The 21,389-nt window shown below is 44.6% G+C and overlaps 1 protein-coding gene across 1 annotated transcript in view; it reads right to left on the bottom strand.

Annotated features, from left to right (window-relative positions):
* ADAM23 (ADAM metallopeptidase domain 23) overlaps positions 1-21,389 on the bottom strand; it is an 842,294-nt gene that overhangs the window by 275,400 nt on the left and 545,505 nt on the right. Inside the window, exons 11-12 of the mRNA XM_069225976.1 lie at positions 20,659-20,825; positions 14,687-14,771 (exon numbers count right to left, since the gene is read on the bottom strand). Coding sequence (XP_069082077.1) covers positions 14,687-14,771; positions 20,659-20,825 — 252 coding nt within the window. The remainder of the gene's footprint in view (positions 1-14,686; positions 14,772-20,658; positions 20,826-21,389) is intronic.

Genomic DNA, 21,389 nt, shown 5'->3' with positions numbered 1-21,389 from the left:
GCAGTATGAAGGTTCTGGACTCACCAGCGCTGCAGGTGGAGTCTAGTGGTGGCAGCAATGTAGAGTGCTGTAGCAAAGATGTTCCTCACATACCCATAGATCTGGTACCTAGGTTCCAAGAGGGGGGTGACGTACGTCAGTGGTTAAAGGAATATGAGAGGGCTCTGGTAGAGCGCAGGATCCCTGAGAAGGATTGGGGAACTGGCCTAGGGAGCTTAATTCCTGAGGAGGGTAGGGATGCCCTACTGACTCTAGAAGAGAGTGACAGGGAGGGGTACTCCACTATGAAGAACGCACTGATTGAGAAGTATGGTTTTTCCCCTGAGGAATACAGAAAAAGGTTTAGGGGTGGTAAGAAACTGTCCCACCAGTCTTGGGAGGAGTTTGTGGAGGATTGCTGCATTGCACTAGATGGATGGGTGAAGGGTAGCACAGTAAACAATTATGAAGGGCTGTTTAATCTGATTGCTAGAGAGCACCTGCTTCGTTGTTGTTTTTCAGAGTTACGCCAACACTTGTCAGTGTGTGAACTCTCTGACCCCAGGGAGCTTGCAAAGGAGGCAGACTTCTGGTTGCGTACCAGAGGGTCTGGTGTGGCATTAGGGGGTGTTCCTAATGAGAGTGGCCTAGGTGTTTCCCAACCAGGTGTGGTGGGAAAGGCTTGTGTCCCAGGTAGGTCCCAGAGTATTGGGGCGGGTAAGGCACCCCATGCCCAGTCTCAGAGGAGAGGGAATGGGGTTGGGCTGAGGCCCAGGGTGCCAGAGCTCCAGTCCCAGGTCCTGGAGGGATCCATGAGTGAACGCCAGGAGGTGAGCCTAGCCTGTGCCGTAGGGCCAGCTGTTCAGAAGGATCCCATTTTGTCATTAGGACTTGGGCGGGTGGCTGGTGATAGCGTTCCGCCGGTCCTGGTGTCTGGTAGTCTCGCTCTACAGCGGAGGAGGCGGAAATCCAGGCATAGGGTTGAGAGGGGGCTGCGGGCCCCAGTGGAGAACCTGGAGGGTCAGTGGTCAGCTCTGAGAGCAGAGCCCCCCAAGAATGACCTTGGTGAGACCATTTCTGGGCTGGGGGGATCCAGACTCTGTCAGATGGGCAGAGGTCAGGAGACCTGCGCCGGCCAGACTATTGTGTGGCCCTTGGGGAAGGTGTTTCCCTGGTGGGGGGGTAGGTGTACCCCCTAGGAAGTCCTGGTGCACCAGGCAATGATTCAACCGCAGGGTGGTGACTCTGGGTTAACTGGTCAGGTTCAGGGGATAATAAACTCTGACCTGATGGGGAGTAGGTGTGCTCCCAAGGAAGTCCTGGTGCGCCAGGCAGTGGTTCAACCGCAGGCTAGTGACTCTGGGTTGGATTGTCAGATTCAGGGAGTAAGCTCTGATCTGGTAGGGGGTAGGTGTGCTCCCAAGGAAGTCCTGGTTCGCTGGGCAATGGTCCAGTCTAAGGGTGTCGTCCCTGGACTAGATAGACAGGTTCAGGGGGTAAACTCTGACCTGGTTGGGGGGGCGGTTAGTGTGCTCACCTCCCCGTGTGAAACTTCTGGGGGCTTCTCCCGAGGTGGGGAGACGCAGGACTCTGGAAGTGGGGTTCAGGGAGGGGGAAGCCCGCCCCGGACCCCGGTGCAACCCAAGGGTGTCGTCCCTAGGTTGGGTGGTCAGTCGCCAGGCAGTGATCCTGGGCTGGCGAGAGAGTTGTGCAGGGCTGCTGTACCCAGCACCCTGGCAAGTGTAGATTCTGGTGATACCCCTCCTAGGACAGGAGGGCGGGATCCTAGAAGGAGGGGTAGAGAGAGGAGAGCCTCGCCTTTAGCCCCTGTAGAACCTATGGGTGCGGACCCTAGGTTGGTGGATCAGTGGCAAGGTAGAACCCCTGAACTGATTAGAAATGGAGTGGAGACAGGTTGCTTTGCACCTGGGGCTACCGCCCCCCACTCGTTATGGTTTCAGAGACCAGAGGCTCCTAGATGGCCTGGGGCCTGGTTCTGGCCATTGGCAGCTAGAGAATCCCCGTGGTTTGGTCTAGGCTGCCTGTGAAGCATTAACAGAGAGATCCAAGTGGAGTCAGGAAGGCGTAGAACTGGAACATGCCCCTGCTGTTGTGGGCCTGGGTCCTTGTTCTATCGCCCCAATCAGGGAAGTACATCAAGGTATTGATTGTTCTCCCCTAGCTTTTGGCTGGTATGGGGTTGTGTTGGACTTTTTGCCTTACGCAGGGTCATCCCCAGTCTTTTTGCCTCCTTCCTCCTGGTTTTTCTGACCTCTCGCTGTTGGCTCTAGGACTCTGAGCACTTTATCACTGCTGATCAGTGCTAAAGTGTAGGTTCTCTCCCATCTAAAGTTGGTATGATTGGCTTATACCTAATTGGCATATTTAATTTACCTATAAGTCCCTTGTACAGTGATATCTCTATACCCAGGGCCTGTAAATTAAATACTACTAGTGGGCCTGCAGCGCTGCTTGCGCCACCCACTGAAGTAGACTTTTAAACCTGTCTCAGGTCTACTAGCGCAGGGCCTGTGTGCGCAGTTTTCTGCCACAGGGACCTGGCATCTAAACTTACTTGCCAGGCCCAGAACTCCCCTTTTACTACATGTAAGTCACCCCTAAAGTATGCCCTAGCTAGCCCTATGGGCAAGGTGCTATGTATGTAGAAGGTAGGACATGTGCCAGGTTGCGTGGCCTGTCCTAGTAGTGACAAACAGCCTAACTTGGTGTCTCACTGCTGTGAGTGCTGCCTTCTCATAGGATTGCATTAGAAATGCCCTGCCTTATGTGTAAGGGGTATTATCTGATTTATGAGGGGTAGCGTAGGCGTGTTTGGTATGGTTGTGATGGTGATAATAAATGCTGCTTACTGGTGTGGGTGTATTTTTTATTACTATCACAGAAATGCCACTTCTAGAAAGTGCGCATTTATCTGTGCTTATGACTCTGGTGTTTTGCAGCTTGACTCCAATCCACGTCTGGGCAGAGGGATAGTTGGGGCTTTGTGCATACTTTTCAGACAGCCTGTACACAGGGAGGGTGGAGGTGTCACAGAGGTGCATCTGCATACTGAATAGTCTTCCTGGGCTGAGAGAAGGGAGAGGCGGGGCACACCTGCATTTGTAAAGACTGTGCCCTGGCCTCACACAATAGGGTCGTTAACCCCCCACTGATGTTTGGAGCCTGTGCTGAAGGGAGAGAGGGGGCACTCCCAGAACCAGTTGTAACTGGCTGGAACCTCCTCTCCCTACCATTGTAAAACACTGTAAGAACTGACTATAAGTACACGGGAATTTTCCCCACAATTTGGAGACTCTTGGAATCATCTTGGAACTGGACACCAAAGGCTAAAAGGACTCACCAGGAACCGCCATGGACTGCTGCTGCTGCTGTGCTGACCTGTGACCTGCCTGGTCACTGTGAAGGACTTGCCACTTGCTGCCTTTCCCTTGTGCTGGCCTGTAGCTGGGCCCTCCACCTGAGGACCTTGTCTTAAGATTCTGCTCTCCAGGGGCAGGGTGCTGTGGCCCTTGACCCCTGCATCCATTTCTTCATGAGGGGTGCTTCTCCGTGGTTGCGGCTGCCATAGCGCTGATTGCAGCGCGCTTATGGAGCCTTGGGAGCTCGTAGGCTCCTTGCTGCATTGTGCCCCTTTAAATAAGATCACCGCAGCGGCCCGGGAAGCTGAAAGAACACTCGTACACCGCATCGGGTGCAGGTGAGTGTCTGCTCGGGCCCCAGGAGGGGTCCGATCTTCTTGTGGATTCACGGCAGGACCAGGGGAAGGCGCGGGGAGTGCCCCCTTCCCCCTGGCCTCTGCGTTAGGAGCAGGACGCTCCTTTTCTGCTGTTAGGTAAAATGGGCATTATAGTGGGCCCCCCCTTGGTGGAAGGGCCAGTGGAGGTCCGGGGGGGCCCCCAGAGATCGCGGGTCCCGGGAGGGGCCTTTCATTAAACCAGAGGGGGTGCATGGTGCCCCCCTCCTGCCCTAAGTTGTTTTTGCTGGCTTTGACCCCCCCTCGTGAGGGCCGGTTGAGGCCCTGGGGGGCCCCCAGTAATCACGGTCCCCGGAGGGGCCTGTCTATAAAAGAGAGGAGGTGCATGTCACCCTCCTCTGACCCCAAAGTATAAGGGAGGCCCCCGTTTTGCACATAGGAGCACCGGGGGCCCCATTGTTCGCCTTCTAGGCACTGGAGGTGCCTTCATCCAACCAGGTACTGTTTAAAGGACCACTATAGTTGCAATCCAAAGTTCTTTCTACAGACTTTTGTTTGATTCATATATTACCTACCTGCATTTGATGTTTTTACATATGTGTATGCAAATGTTCCTTTTATGGACATGCTTGCTAATATGTTTTTCTAACTTGCCATATGTTTTCTAATGTTCCTACTATGGGCATTTTATGATATTCTTATGACAAGTGTTCTAATGTGATAACGTGTTTCCTGACTACTGCTTATGTTGCAGAATACTGAGTAACCTGTGTGTTATGTGTGACTACTGCTAATTTGCAGAGTAACTAATGTGTAACGTTCTGACAACTGCTAAGGTAGCAGGATAGTACTGATATGTGATGTTTGGTCTGATAATTGCGTTGTGTACAATACAGTATATTTTCATATAATCTGGTGTTGTGTTTCCTTTGTGGTGGGGATATTGCGTCACATGTGTGTGTGTGTGTGTGTTGTGCAAACGCTTTACACATTGCCTCCGGGTTAAGCCTGACTGCTCGTGCCAAGCTACCAAGGGGGTGAGCAGGGGTTATCTTGGGCGTGTAACTCCCTTGCCCTGACTAGAGTGGGTAAGTTCTGCCTGGCTGAGGTGCATACCCTAGCCAACCAGAAACCCAATTTCTAACAATAATGATAACGTAAAAGGAGAAACGAAGGGGATGGTGTGAGAACAGAGGGGGCAAAGAGGTGTTAACGTGCTTAGTCACGTTCATGTTTCCAACCAGCAAGGGAGAGGGCCATGGCGGGTCTAGGGGGACTCTGGATGAGCAGGGCTTGAAGGTCACTGGAGACATTCACGTTCTCAGGGTACGGATTTTGTGCTTTATCACCATAGCACTATCTGCACCATTTACTTTGTCACTGTCCAATTTTGTATTTTCCTTGTACAACTGGATGAATGGTGCATGGCGACTGTTTCCCGTTTTATTTAAGTTTTTTTTTATTTATATTCTGCTTTGTTACTTGTATCTCTTAGTGATGTATGGCCATTAATTTTGATTATCTCACTTGAATCAACCAATCATCATTTATAGGAGGCGAGGTAGGAGAAGGATCTTCCTCCAGCTGTGCTCTTCCAGATAATTTCTTGTACTCGTTTCTTTTCTCTGTCCTACTTCTTTTTGTCATTTTTATTCATATGCTCTACATGGAGCAGGAGGTGCTATTTCCCGTTGTTGATGTTACAATGTGATCCGCCTTAATGGCAACCACAGCTTAGATGTGGTGCAAACGTGTCTAGCATGTCTGTACTGCTGTCAAACAAAATCAAGACCATGTACGCACTGCTGTCTAAGGCACAGTGTCTGTTCTTTTTTTCAAATTGGGCTGTTTGTGTGACCATATAGGCATAATGTTCCCTAGAATAGCTTCTTTCTAATGTAGGAATCACAACATTGACAATTGAAAATGTGTATCCTCCTATTCCGTTGCATTGAGCTTCCACAGATTTTAAATCTACAACTAACAACTGTTTTCCTGGGTGATCAAAATTGCCCGCTGGAACACTTAATGCATGCTGAGCTGTAAGGAATAAACATATGCTGAAAAACGTTTTTGAATGGAAATGTAGACATTCTATAATTCTCACAAACTTGGTGAGCCATGGATTGTTCCCTGATACCCAAGGATTTTGTTTTTCTAGACTGTAAATAGTTGCAGCAGGATTCTAATGAAAAGAAGCACTGCATAGATCTGACTTTAATGTGATAAAGCATGCAGACACAGGTTTGCAAACATTATGTGCAGTAATTGTACTAGTGGTAAAGGAAATGGTGATGTTCGCAATAGTAGTGGTGGTAGATGGGGAAGGCCAGTGGTGGTGGTAATTATGGTGAGGGTGGTGGTGCTAATGGTGAGGGTGGTAGTGGTGGTGGAGTTGAAGGTGGTAGTGCTCGCAGTGGGAATGGTGGTGGTACTGCTGGTGGTGATGTTAAAGGTTGTAGTGGTAACATAGTGCTAATTGTGAGCCTGGTGAGGATAATAATGGTGGTTGTGGTAACAATGGTGTTGAAAGTGGTGGTGATTATAGCTTGTACTCGATTCCTTGCGGTAAACCTTTTTGGAAAAAAAAACGATGGCAGTAAACAATATAAGAAATTTAATTCTGTACACAAATTAGATGCTAAAAAAGAACTGAATATGTGAAAATAGAGTGTATTTTGCTGATGGAAAATAGTCTTTTATCCACTGAACATAAGCGTTCTTTAGGAGGCAGAATAATAAACTAAACAACCAATAGCATGAGGTAAAGGAGTATAGCTATAATTTTTAATATTAACCACCATCTTCTGTTGAGCATTTCTACTCAATTCTCAATTCCATGAGTGCTTTGTGTGGCTCAACCAGGCGTTTGTTTACCTTACCATTGAATTTTGATTAACACTTGGTGGAAGGAATTGGAATTGTGGTCTCTGTTGTAAATGTGAATGAACATACAGAACATTTTATGGGCCCTTCCCAATAGGTCTGTGATACATTAAACATTAGGCTGAATACACAGCATGGAACTAATATGTTGGAAAGTATTAGTAGTGATAAGTAGGGACCTACCACTAGTAATAAGGCCACAATCATAATGTAAGGTTCAGTCAGGATCTTAATAAATGAATCCCTTGCTAAAGCCCCTGTAGCTGGCAACCAGAGGCAGGCTTAACTTAGGAGACAGGTGTGTAAAGCATGTCAAAACTCCAATACATTGAATAAGTAATAAAAATTTGACGCCAATTTATAAAAATAAGAAATATTTTTACCTTTAAAATGACACCAAAATGAATAATAATCTAATGTAGGGAACCAGAGATATTAATTTTTAAAGAATACATCAAAAATGGGGTTTCTAGTGCTTCACCAGCTGGGGACATCTAGTCGCACTGAACTGGGACCAAGACACAATTTGAGGCCAACCGCGATGGAGCCCTGCTCTTATAAACTGAGCAAGAGGCCTCGGTCAATGTTTTACTTTTGGACTTAGTTGTTTTTTGGAGCTTTTTCTCTTGGCGTGGGGCGAGGCTCTGTCAGTTCAGCTCAGTGCAGGCTCCCAGTCAACTCCTGGAAGTCTCATTGATGAAGAAAAGCTACGTGGCTTCAGCGGGATGAACCTAAAATTCAGTCTGGGTCATGGTTCAACGTTAGCAGTTTGACTCTCGTCGACGGGTTGGTCAGTTCATGGAGCTTTTTTGCAAACATTCTCCAATCTTCTACAAAGTTCTGGATCTCCTTCAAGAAGTCATCCTTTGGATCTACAGTGGTCCACAGCACCAATCCAAGGGTCTAGAATATCTGAGATGGTCCTTGAGATTCTGGGACTACGTTTACCAGAATGCATCTGGCAGGTCCTCAAACGTCTAGCTGAAGGTGGACATCTGGGTCCTCCTTGATGGGGATGTTGCAGGTGATGCTCCTTTTACCTGTTGCTATCAGGGAGTTCACTCCTTCCCTCTCTTGAAGCCAGGCAAAGTCCTTAGAGATGTAGTTCCCCAGTGTCCAGCAGGTGCAGACACGCAGAGTGCAGTCCTTTGAGGTTCAGACCAGGTTTCCAGCAAGGTACTCCTTCTTCTCTTTGTAGTTCAGGCACTGTTCTGAATTGCTGGGCAACTCTCTCATATTCATCCATTGTTCCTGGGCTGGCAAGCAGGGAGGCACCCCTGGCCAATGAGGTGCAGGGTGCCACCAACTGGGGTGACCACTTCCTGCAGATTGTGGCAAAAATCAAACCCAGGAAGCACTATTCTCTCAAAATCCTAGATGGAGGAAATCCCTCCTTGGAGTGAAGATCTGGCTAGGCCATCCCATTGGTGTGGCTTATTACCCTAAACACTTCCCCTCCAGTCCATCTGCTAATCTCATTACTGGGGCTCCCATCTGGCTGGGGAGGCAGGAAGAAGGGGTGAGCCTGTGTCCTGTCCTAAGTGTAATTTTTCCATTGAATACCATTTTGGCTACCCAACCTACGTCCTGCGTTTTGCCCTGAAACTTACAGATCTCCCGCCACCAGATGTCCTATTGTCTTAGTGAAGGCCACTTCAAACCTCATTAAGGCGGCTAGGCGCAGCCTGGCAGAGGCTGGCCAATCAGAGAGGAGCAGCTGGAGAGCTAGATTTTGGCTTACAGAAAAGAAAGATCTATATATTTTTTTCTGTGATAGGTATAATAAATCTAACAGTAGCAAATTATTGGATTTATTCTAACTATCATTTTGAGTCCAAGGAAATTGTAGCCCATTTCCAGCAAAAGTTATACTTTAATAAAGTTTCCCAATATTAGCCTATTGAGCTAGTATACACCAATTGGGAAAAATAACATTGGCATATTTCCTTCACCAGAGCATATAAAACATCTTTTATCGTGTCCCTGCTTAAAGTTACAAGGCACTGTACCACTAGGGCACTTAGGGGATACCTTAAAGGTGACATATGTAAAAATAGGGTCATTTGAGTCTTTGAAAGTACTTTTAATTCCAAAGTCGAATTTGCATACAATTTACTTCAGCCTGATAAGCAGGGCTGCCTTTAAAATGACAGCAGGCACTACAGCAGTGCACACTAGAGTACACTAAATCCATTGCCCCTCTTATCCTCTCTGCCCTATAATATACTAGAGACTTATAGATAGGCTGTCACTACCAAATGTTATCTATGTCTAATTTGCATATTCCTTTTACACAGCACACTGTCCTTGGGTCTGGTTAGCAGAGCCCAGGGCACAGCAAGAGTCAGTAACCACCAGTATCAGTCAAAAAGTGGGGGTGATCAGGGCAAAAGAATGACTTTCTCACACAATACATCTCCTTTTAATAGGCTACTGTAGTCACTCTTTAAACCCCTTTAAAATCATGATTTTTCATAAATCAAGTCAGTATAAAGGAATACAGGCTATGTCAGAGTAGACCAATCCAGAGGAAAAAGGGCCAGGTCCTCCACTAGTTTTGCAAAATAATTGGGAATAGAAAGTAATTTGTCAAACATTGATGATCTTATTGAATGAGTTAACAATATTACATCAGCCATTACTTCTGCACAGAGTGAACTAGCATAAGAGAAACCACACTTATTAAACAGTAATTTTAATAAATGCCACTAACTCACACCTGCGTTAAAGCAGGAGACACCGCAGAATCCTAAACTAAAAGACAGGGAAAGAATTATGCTTCCAAATTAAAAAATTTACACCAAACACAACACTGGAAATATAACTAGCCAATTTAAGGTGTCAAAAAGGAATTGTATTTGCTAAGCCTTTCAAGGTAGATGAAGCACTGCATGTTCAGATTGAATCTTTGTTTGTAGAATCCTGCTGCATTGAGTAAAGAGGTTACTGTATCTCAAAGTCTAGCTGAATCAGTTTTTGATTTTTCTCACAATGAAGTGCAATTAATCAGATCTGACATCAAGCATGAGAATATCCAGAGATTTGTTAACCATTCCTTGAAGTTGAAGAAAGTTAAGACTCAGCAGTCCCAGCTCAATGAGTGTAAGCCTCTTATCTACTCATGATGTGCAAAGTGAGTAGGATGAAGCAAACCAACTTACTTCCGTTTGGATCCCTGAAAATTATTTTCAGTTTGAGAGGGTGTTTGCCCTCCAAATTAGCTCTTAAATACAAGAGCTATTCCTAAAGAGCAGAAAACGGCCATTTCCAGTGTTGATGAATGCAACATTGAATTCTATGGTGCCTGTTAATTTCTGCCCTATTTCTCTTCTGCAATTTCCCTTCAAACTCTTCAAGAGACCAGATACCTAGGAACATCAGGGATTTGGAGTATGTAAATTACATTAGAACTTCCGCTCTTCAAGCCTGGTTTCGGCCAGGCCTGGGAATGGAGATATTACTCACTTCTGTCGACAAGCTGAGCCATGAATTGCTTGGCATGGTCACAGTGTCACAGGTCTTTCAGCAGTTTTCTACACCATTGACTTTTGGCTTTTAACCCAATGTTTAACAGACCTGTCTATAGGGAGCTTTGCCTTCCAGTGGATCATTTATTCTTACACACAGATGCCATCCAGTTCAATTAGGCAGATTGACACCATCTATTGGATCTGATCGTTGGTCCGTCCCACAAAAATCATCATCCTCATCACTTTTTTTACTCTTTTATGTGGCTTCTTTGGCATATTATTATTATTATTATTATTATTATTATTAAAAATACTGTGCACAGGTACCCTAGAGTGACTTCTGGCGCAGGACAAGAGATACGTTATCCTAGTGCATAAAATTAGTAAAGCCAGGTCTTCAAGACTTTACGAAAAGCCAATAATGCCTTCAATTTGTTTTGACTCAGGAAGAGAATCCTATAGTTTCGGGACTAAGTAAGAATAGGAGCGACCTTTCATCTGGGCTAATTAGAACCTCGGCTCAGTATACAAGGCTGGATTCGGAATTTCAATGAGCAGGTCTACTGATAAGGCACCATCAGCTCCTGAATATAGCATGGCCCTAATCCAGTTCTGGCCTTAAACCTGTAGTAAAGTGCTTAAAACTCAATGTGTTTAGAGATCTTGAGCCAGTGTAGTACCCAGAGACGATGGGATTCTGAGGCAGATTTTGGAAGGTGATAGAGAAGCCTAGCAACTACATTCTGAGCTATCTGCAGTTGAAGAATCGTAGCCTTATCAGTACCCAGATATAGCATGTTGCCATAATCTAATCTAGGTACGATTAGGGCCTAAATTACAGTCCTGTAGGCTGATGAGGGAATCAGCCAACTTATCTTTTTTAGCCACTTGAGTACTGTGGAACAAGTGGCAGTCACTTTAGTCACTTGAGGCTTCATGGATATGTTTTTTGTCCAGAAGAAAGACCAGGATCTCAGAGATTCTGGCCAATGTCTTGTACCCCAAAGAAGAGAGTTTGTATCCAGAACCATGACTTCAGTTTTATCACTATCAAGCTTAAGTGAGATTTTATTAATCCATAAGGAGATTCTGCTCAGGTCCATTTTAAGATTGGATGGTCCATGGTTCTGCGCCGACGACAAAGTGAAGATGATCTATGTGTCATCGGCGTATGAGAAAAGGGTCAGGCCACAACTATCTATTGTATTTGCTAATGAACAGACATAGATATTAAACAACAAAGGGCTCAAGACAGAGCTTTGTGAAACTCCTGAGGTGAAAGCTTGTGCTTCAGACTTTGTATTAGCCGACCAAACCTGAAGCAAATGGTCTTTTAAGAAGGATGCAAGCCAGCCCAAAGCTGAACCTTCCAAGCTTAATAACTCCAGCCTTTCCACCAAAGTAGAGTGAGACACTGTATCAAAGGCTTCGCTAAGATGTAGCAAAATGAGCACAGTAGTGCCACCCTCAGGCAGGCGCCTTCTCAGGTGTTCAGTGACACCCAAGAGGGCGGATTATGTACTATGTCCAGCCCTGAAGACAAACTTTGAGGGATGGGAAAAATTTGAGCCTCTACAAATGCAGTGAGCTGCACATTAACATGTTTCTCCACAATTGTGGAGAAGACAGGTAGCAGGGAAATAGGCCAAAAATTCGACAAGTTGGATGGGTACAGATTGGATTTTTTTAGAAGCAGAATAATCATAGAATGCTTCAACTTCTGAGGTACAAATCTCTCTTGCAGAGAGAAACTGAAAAGATCCCTTACCACTGATAGAAGAGCCGGTCCAATATCCCAAGCTTGCCAGGTGGTAGGGGATCCAGCGGAGATCCAGGTTTAATAGTTTGAAATATGGCCTGAAAGGACACAGAATCAAGAAGGGGCCACATTCTCATTTTAGTCTGATGCCGGAAATTTGCTGCAATGAAGTTATCCCACACGTGAGTAAGATTCAGAGTGACATTGTCTGCAGTGTAGTCGGTGGAATCTGCTGCATTCTTACAATTTTTTGCCAGCTGAAGATTAATATTTTCCACTTTAGGGATGAAAAAAGAGAGCTAGCTCCTCACACTGCATCCGGGAAAGCAGAGGCACGGGAGATACATTCCTGGAGTCTGACAGATCCTTAACCACCTTGAAGAGTGTCTTTAGACAATTTTGAGCATTAATGATTTTTTTTTCAAAATAGTATGTTGCTCCAGCACACTTACAAATTCCATGATAGTGCTTTATCGCCTATCTATAATAATTAGCTTTGGCCTCTTCAGCATACAACTTCCTCCAAAGACTTTCCAGAACCTTACAACATTTTATTTTGTATGTGAGCACTTCAGTAAACCAGGGAGCCCATGGATGGATCCTGCCTGAGAGTTTCCCTGTGGCTGGTAAAGTAACTTCAATGGCCTCTGTAAGCCAATTATGAACCCAAATCAGCTACTTGTTTTAGGATAGGCGTAGCACTAAAAAGCTGCTCAATTAATGCTGGAACATTCAGTTTGGACCAGTTCCTAGATTTAATTATAGATTTAGACCGTATTCTTAGGGGGGTGAGTCAACATCTTAATATTGAATGGCACAGCAAAATTGTCACACCATAATCATGGAAGGGGGCGGTCTTCCGTCAGATCCATCACATTGGAAAAATTGGGATCCAAAAAATGAGCCACCACATAAGTGGGAGCAGAGTTACAGAGGGTCAGATTGAGTACACTTAAATCCTCTATCAAAGTAGCATTCTGGTTAAACTTCCGGTCATCTAAATCACATGTACTGTATGAAGTGGCCTTCTCCTATGTGTATGCAGAGGATGCCCAATTCTTGCCAGACATTTGGAGCATGGTGGAAATTACCAAAAATAAAATTTCTCAATTTCTTGATACTAGCCACTGGTGGATGAACACAAAGGTTTAAAGCTTAATATATTAAGAAAAAGTTTGTGAATGTCAGAAAAAGTTGTCTATATTCTAGCTCTGTGGGTAGCTTTTCTATCCATGCCATAGTAATAAGAGCTTGGGAGCGAGAACGTGATTTAAATGCTCTCATTACCTGATTACTTTTCTGCAACTGCTAAGATCTATTTTCATTACCTGAGAGTCATTAGACTCCTTCCCTTCCTTAGAGGTGCCCATAAAATGCTGATACCCAGTTTGTGTGCATATGAGACTGAGGGCCTCATTCTGATCCCGCCAGAATACCGCTGCGCGGTCAAAAGACCGCCGCGGGTATTCTGGGTTTCCCGCTGGGCTGGCGGGCGACCGCCAGAAGGCCGCCCGCCAGCCCAGCAGGAAACACCCTTCCATGAGGATGCCGGCTCCGGATGGAGCCGGCGGAGTGGAAGGGGTGCGACGGGTGCAGTTGCACCCGTCGCGATTTTCAGTGTCTGCATGGCAGACACTGAAAATCATTGTGGGGCCCTGTTACGGGGGCCCCTGCAGTGCCCATGCCATTGGCCATTGGCATGGGCACTGCAGGGCAGGGGCACTGGCATGGGCACTGCAGGGGCCCCCAGGGGCCCCACGACACCCCATACCGCCATTCTCTTCCCGGCGGCCAAAACCGCCAGGAACAGGATGGCGGTCGGAATCCCTCATGGCGGCGCAGCAAGCTGCGCCGCCATGGAGGATTCCCCAGGGCAGCGGGAAACCGGCGGTACACCGCCGGTTTTCCGTTTCTGACCGCGGCTGTACCGCCGCGGTCAGAATGCCCATGGGAGCACCGCCAGCCTGTTGGCGGTGCTCCCGCGGTCGTTGGCCCTGGCGGTTTTTACCACCAGGGTCAGAATGACCCCCTGAATCTATTCGGGACCCAAAAGAAAATCTGTTAGCATTCTGCAAAACACACAAAATGCAGCAGGTCAGCTTTTTGGGGTGTAAAATTTGATTCAGTTTCTGATCTGATCCACCAGATTCAATGGCTACAAAAAAAGGGTTGCATTCAAAACTTTGTGCGCTATGTTCCACATTTTGTCTGTTTGGGATAGCATTCTTGCCAAGAAAATTCATGATTTCTTATACTTCACATAATCTTCACTCTGTTTCAAGTTCATAATTTCAAGTCCCTAACTTTGGGTATCAAAATTAGGACATTAGATCATCCACTGACAGGGTTCAAAACTTTGGAACGTCCTGTCCTTGATTCTGTAGGCTGAATGCTACTTGTTTCTTTCACAAATTATTCAATGCATATTTGTTTAACAAGGGTTCAATCTCTCACAGTCTATTGAGTTTTTCCATCACCCACCCTATCAACCACTGGTCTTCTCTCAAAAGCATCAAGAGATCAATTGAACACATGAGAGCACTTTAGAAGTGCATGCAGTGCTATTTAAATAGACAAGTATCACCTCCGTATCGCTGGCAATGCGTAATTCTCTACATAGAAGAGGCTTAGGTTGCAAGCATAAATAGATAAACTTCACCTCTACATCTCTGCGCATGTGTCAATATTAGTATGTGCCCCAGATTACAAAATTACACAATACTTGACCAGAAAACTATGTAATTTAATACACAGCATATTGTATTAAGGACATTTCTCAGAAACACAGAGGTTGCATAGAAACTGGTCAATTCATGGGAAAACTGTGATGGCAAAAACAAAGAGTCAAGGCTAGCTTTATACAAACAAAGACATTACCTCATTCACTCCAACACCTCTGGTCAGGGAGCAGATGCCTCCAAAGTATCCCATGCTGCTTCTTTTATGGTGGAAGGTCACATTCCTTGAAAGCAAGAGGGAATTGATTAATGGATCTGAGCGGGAACATGCAGGCATGTGGTCTGAAACTATACCTCTGGTCGATTCAAATCAACACATACAGTATTATGAATACATGATGAATTAGTTGTCAGTACACTGAAATCTTGACCTATATGAGGTGTACTGCTGTCCACAACGGAAAACACATCCGACGAGCTACTCCTCCCAGCGACTTCCTTTCCTCATTATTTAACCCTCATATTTATCCTGGTGGCATTCTGCTGAGAAGAGGGTAACTGCACAGCCCTATACATATCACATCGTTCTTTCAAGGAAGAACTTTTGCTTCTAATGGCAATGCTCTCTCTTGTGGAATGTGTGAATCACAGCCGTATATTACTGTATTCTTCCACTGACTTACTTTTGATTTGACTATTGATACGTTTTTGAGGTGTGTTGTTATGTATTTTTATTTCTACTTATATTTCATAAATCTTTATACTTTCTTTGAAATTATGTACAAAACATGACAGATGAGGCAAGCCTGGTCGTGGTTTACAAATGCCAAGTTTTTCAGAAATGAGTTCAGCGACAGTGAAATATCCGTCAGAGTGTATTTCTTTAGTGCAATTAATAGTTAAGATTCGACACACATACTAAAATAATTGAAAACCATAAATGTGCTCAGCTCGGGTGGTAGGGTGGTGTCTGTTAGTTAATGATGTGTCAATAATTCTACTTTTAATATTTTTTTATGATTTCTACTTTTAAAGCACTGTACGTCGAATCGGTGGTGTAAATCGGAATGCGAACTCCAAACCCATCCTAACACCACACACCAAAAGTCAACAATGATTTTAATTGTACAGCATGACCACAGCTGCAGGACCTAAAAACATTGATCATGTTCATTGATTTTCCAAGTTGGCTGATAGAACGATACATTTCACTGTGATGCTGCATCCAGGTGTGGGAGACCAAGGCTTGACGTTTTGTGCTCTGTGCTCTAGAGTATTTCAGCACATGGGAACATAGCATTAAAGGAAATAAAATCAAGTTGGGATAGCCTGAGGTCATGCTGCAGAAAGATCGAGCACTTAATGAAGGATCTCGAATGGATTTTGATATTTGTGTATTTCACGTTACATACATGTATGAGTATTTTAAAGAGTGATTTGGGATGATGGTTACAGTGTGCTTGATGGGTAATACGCATTCCAGTCAGGGGATACTAAGAGTCATATATTGCTTTTTGATTGTTGGGATACTCGCCTGCAACTTTTTGTGGTGTCAGCTTCAACTTTGTATACCTTGTCTATTTCACATCTGAAGTGCTGTCTGCACAATTAACCGTGTTTTCCAGAAAATACCTGGAACATGTAGCTAAGTTGGACCAGAGGGAGCATCAATGACCTTTGTATTCAAATAGGAGCTTGTCATGGATATTTTGAAATGACAATATATTCAGGGAATTTCAATAAACTCAGGCTATACTGTCGAATGCTGAGTGCAAACACGTGGTTCAATAATGATAAGCTTGGAAAGGTCACTTAAGGCATATGTCAACCTCTACGACAACGAGGCAGATAAATGAAGAGCATCCTTCATTCTGCAGGACTGGAAGCATGTTTTTTCATAAACAAAATATGAGGCCAATGCTGACACTGAGTTATCAACCTAAAAAAATAGTTGGCTAAATGGAGTATGATTTTTTAAAAATAGTTTTTGTTTTAAAAAATTGACATCAATATTTCAAATATTGGATCAGAGAACATGAGGTTTATGAGAGCAATAAGACATGTCATTGCTATACAAGAGGAGCAAATGAAAGGTGGAACTTGTAAAACAGCGGGCGGGATATCTATCACGTTTGTGACTGAGTATCCCATCCCTCAAGGTAAAGGTCGTAATCAGGCCCAGAGTGTTTATGAATAAGACAAGTTTGATGTTGTCCTCCTGGTGATTGCAAGTGTTTTCAAAATGCTCACAAGGTTATTAGGAACTGGTAATTTAAATAAATGTAAGTATATGTGTGGGTTCTAAGGGTTATTTGTGATATCTATGTTGCACTGCTCCAGTGATTATATTAACAAAATGGTGATTAATGTGAGTAGGTACTTGTACTGAGTGGGATAGGGGTAGTTTTATCCACTGATTGACGATCTGACTAGAACCGTGCTCTAGTTGCCTTGTGTTACTGTTTTGAGGAAAATGTCTTTGTTGCTTTTGATTTTGTGTGAATAAAGGTCGAGAGAGTCAATTTGTAGTTCGGGTATTTGGAATAGTAATGCTTGAAATAATGACTGTCACATGAAAGGGAACATTAGAACGTGACCCAGCACTGTACCAGTACAGGTCGCCGTCCTCTGTTACAGACTAATATATTAGTTACAGAAAAGAGGAAGATATGGAAAATATATCAATGTGATTCAAAAGGCGTCTTCTAAATTTCGTTCTGATTAGCTCAAAACAGTAGATTTTTTAAATATGTTGTAGCATTTTCATCATTTAATATGCAAATTGTTGAAAATCATGCTAGTGATTATGCAGTTCATGTTAGTAGTCTTCTAATTTCAACAAGCCTTTATTCTTTAGACGTGCAAAGTCAAGAACTGTATTATGGACTGCTTTTTCTCAGTCTCCACTGTTAGACATGTCATCCTTAGCGTGGTCTTCCCTAAATTTTTGCCTCTGTTTCCCGGGTTGTTGATGTGTGCTGGTCTCTGTTTTTACTGTTTTTGTTACTCTGGGCACTTTATCACTGCTAACCAGTGCTAAAGTGCAGGTGCTCCTGTGTAAAATGTATGTATAATTGGCTATCCATGGCTGACACATTTGATATACTAGTAAGTCCGTAGTAGACTGCACTAGAGGTGCCCAGGGCCTGTAGTTCAAATGCTACTATTGGGCCTGCAACACTGGTTGTGCTACCCACATTAGTAGCCTTTAAACATGGCTCATACCTGCCACCTCAGTGTCTGTGTGTGTAGTTTTAAACTGCCAGTTCGACTTAGCAAGTGTACCGACTTGCCTGGCCTAAACCTTCCCTTTTTATCCATGTAAGGCACTCCTAAGGTAGGCCCTAGGTAGCCCAATGGGCAGGGTGCAGTATATGTTAAAGGGGGGGCATGTGCTGATGTGTTTTACATGTTCTAACAGTAAAATAAGGTCAAATTCAGTTTTCACTGTTGCAAGGCCTATCTTTCTCATGGGTTAACATGGGGGCTGATGTTAAATATTACTAAAGTGCAGATTCCCTTTGAGAGAAGATAGAACTATGTAGTTTGGAGTCTCTGAGCTCACAATTTGAAATATATCTTTTAGTGAATTTGGTTTTTGGATTGTGAGTTTGAAAATGCCACTTTTATAAAGTAGGCATTTTCTTGCTTAAACCATTCTGTGACCCTGCCTGTTTGTGGATATCCTGTCTGGGTCAGTTTGACGGTTGGCTGTTTGCACCTCTCCTCTAGGCAGTGACACAAAGAGAGATGGGGTGTAGCCTGTATATCCTGATGAGCAATCTGTGTTAGGAGGGGAGGGACGAGTGGTCACTCACACCTGAAAGGGCTGTGCCCGCCCTCACACAATGTAGTCTCTAACCCCCTGGTGTGTGTCTGGGGCCTGGCCTGGGCAAGGCAGAATCTTGCAAACAAGAGAGACTTTGCTTTGAAGTTTACCAACTTCAAAGGCAGGGAGGGGTATAAGTATTGGACCCAAACCCCCTGCAAATCAGATTACTTCAAGGATTCAAGAGGGACCTCTGCCTGCAGAAGAGCTGATGAGAAGTGCTGCCCTGGCCTGCGACTGTGCTGTGTTGGACTATCCTACAGTTGCTGCTTCTGCCTGTGCAAGAGGCCAGAGACTGGACTTTGTTTTGCATTCCTGCTTGAGAGGTATCTCCAAGGACTTGGGGAAGAGCTTTCCTCCTATTTTGAAGCCTCAGGGACAGCAAAGGCTTCACCACCCAGTTCTGAGTCTGCCTGCAGTGGAATCTAGCTTGCCAGAGGCAGCCTCCCACCCTCCTGAGTGTGTCTGAGTCAGGGCAGGGAAGGAAGGGTCTTGAGAACTACAAAGACTTCTCTTTGCCTACTTTAAGGACAGAAATGGGTATAAGTACTGGACCTCTGACCCCGCATAGTTAGAATACTTCTGGACTGGGGATATTCTGCCAGGAGGAAGAGCTGGATGCTGTAGCAAAGACTGCCACTCTGCCTGTTGCTTTGCTGCGCTGGCCTGCTGCTTGCTGCTTCTGTCCTGGCGGTAAAAGAACTGAACTTTGCTTTCTACATCCTGCTTTCCAAGGTTCTCCAAGGCCTTGAACTCAGCTTGCTTCCTGTTAAGAAGTCTTAGGGACACCAAAAGCTTCACCTGCCAGTGCCTGGGCTCTCTTGCTGAGAATCCTGGTGCCAAATCCAATTCCTGGGCCCTTGGAAGGGAGGTCTGGTGCAACCAAGATGAAAATAAGCAAATCAACTCTAGAGTGACTTCCGAACTGGTGCCTCCCTCTGACCTAATGCCGGCTACAGCACCAGATCTGTGGTCCCTGCTGCGCCCATGAACAGCAACTAGCCACACAGGTCTGAAGCCGCCGCAGTGCCTCAGAGGTCCTGCCACAGTGTGAGTCCTGAGTGTCAATTCACTAACGTCCGTGACACCGAGTCTGCTGCAGCACCTGTGGTAGTCCCAGTTGGAGCTATTGTGTTTCTAAGCGCTATACTAGGATTTAATCTTTAAAAATGTGTATCTTTAATTGTGTATGTTAGAATTTTGTTGTTTTAGTCTTGCTTTACTGAGATAGACATTGGCTATTTTTCTAAACTGGTGTGAAGTACTTTTGTGGTCTTTTCACTGTGTTACTGTGTGTATGTGTGCAAATACTTTACACATTGCCTCTGAGATAAGCCTAACTGCTTGAGCCAAGCTACCAAGATGATGAACAGGGGTTATCTTAGCTGTGTGCCTCCCTTACCGTGAGAGTCCCTACTTGGACAGGGTGCAAAGCACTGCCAACTAGAGATCCCATTTCTAACACAGACCATTTTCCCTGTTAACATGAACAAAATTAACCCCTAACCGGTTTCAGCCCAGTTAGGCCTTGTTAGTAATTTATATCTTGATTCCTGGGCCACAGAGAGAATGGGATAACATCTAGGAGTATCTGTTCCACTTAGGGTGTTACACTGAGGAAAATAAAAAAGGGAGTGGGAAAAGGCTTCAATTAATTTCAGCCACTGGTAATTATTCAGGTTAACATTTCAATATATTTTTTGCCAACTCCTCAACCTTTTGTATAACTCAATTAGACCACTGCAGTACATCTTTCAGAACCAGTAATAATATTACCAAAGTCTGAAAGTGACGTACCAAACCTAAACTGAGCGTCTTTGTTCATAAGAGAAAAATAAGTCTCATTATTAATGCTATTGAAAGTTTGCCCACAATTTTCTGAGTGACCACCAGCTTTATATGTTCTAGATTTTCTGTGCTATGATGCTGGGTTATAAGATTTTGCAATGAGGTGTTAATACATAACTCTGTTATCTGCGATATGTAAAATGTGCAGTAATCCAGAAGCCACGCACACATACTATTTCTGTGGCAATGGAGCATGCCTCAACCAAAAGTGCCGTTCAGAAGTGTCTGCCTATGTGGACATCTCACTACTTTGTTATACACCCATTTTACTCTCTTAGAAAGAATGGTCTACCTCTCAGCTGGTCACAAGGCAATGAACATCTGGAGAGATTTTGTCCAGAAAGTGGGAATTTGTCAGCTTGCAAAAAAGATAACTTAGTTAACGGTAGATTGATCAACAAAGGAAAACAGCTTTAGGCATGAACTACAACACAACAGGCAAACAGACCACGAATAACAGTGATTAGCAGAAACAGTGACTACCATGTACGTACGAGAGCAGGTGAACAGCATCAGCGTGCTGCTTGATGTTGTACTGGCGGTATTTGGAGAAGTCATGTAGCATCTGCATGGGGTCGGAGCTGATGGGAATGCGGTCCCTGTCTGTCCATGTTTCCACGGCAATCAGAACCACCCGAGTGTTCAGCTGCTCCTTGTAAATCTGAGGCAGAAGAGATAGAGACAGCAAAAGGAAGGAACACTGGGTCAGATAAGTGTAGGAAGAGAGCTGTGTGTTGTGTAGGTTTTTTACATGTATCAAAATGCATAAATAGAGGTTTTAGAAAAGGAGAGAAACACAAAGGAAAGGAATAGATGGAACACTTTAGGAATCAGAATGCTACTTCATATTACAACCAGGGTCACTGGAATTATGATATTCTACAGGCATGCGTTTCCTTAATATTTATGGATTTACTGCATTTGCAACATAATTCACCATCTGCTTCCTACCTGCAGATTGCAACAAAAGCTGGACCTGATTCACAGTTTATGAATGTTTGCTATTCACAAAGGCATTTTACAAGTAGTATTGTTATGACTGCAAAGTTTCCGCACATAAAAAGATAGGACTGTGCGAAGAATCTGCAGGCTTAGAGAGATGGAAAGGCGCAGTTGTTCACAATTAAAGTTTAGGTACTTTAAAAGAAGAACAACAGAAGTACAACGAGGCACATGAAGGAACAAGCACTAGCAAAGCCAATAGGTCTCACTTATGCAAGAGCTA

Source organism: Pleurodeles waltl, chromosome 3_1 (genome assembly GCF_031143425.1).
Source record: "Pleurodeles waltl isolate 20211129_DDA chromosome 3_1, aPleWal1.hap1.20221129, whole genome shotgun sequence".
Taxonomy (NCBI): domain Eukaryota; kingdom Metazoa; phylum Chordata; class Amphibia; order Caudata; family Salamandridae; genus Pleurodeles; species Pleurodeles waltl.
The sequence above is the reverse complement of the archived record's forward strand: the minus strand, read 5'-3'. Positions and strand labels throughout refer to the sequence as shown.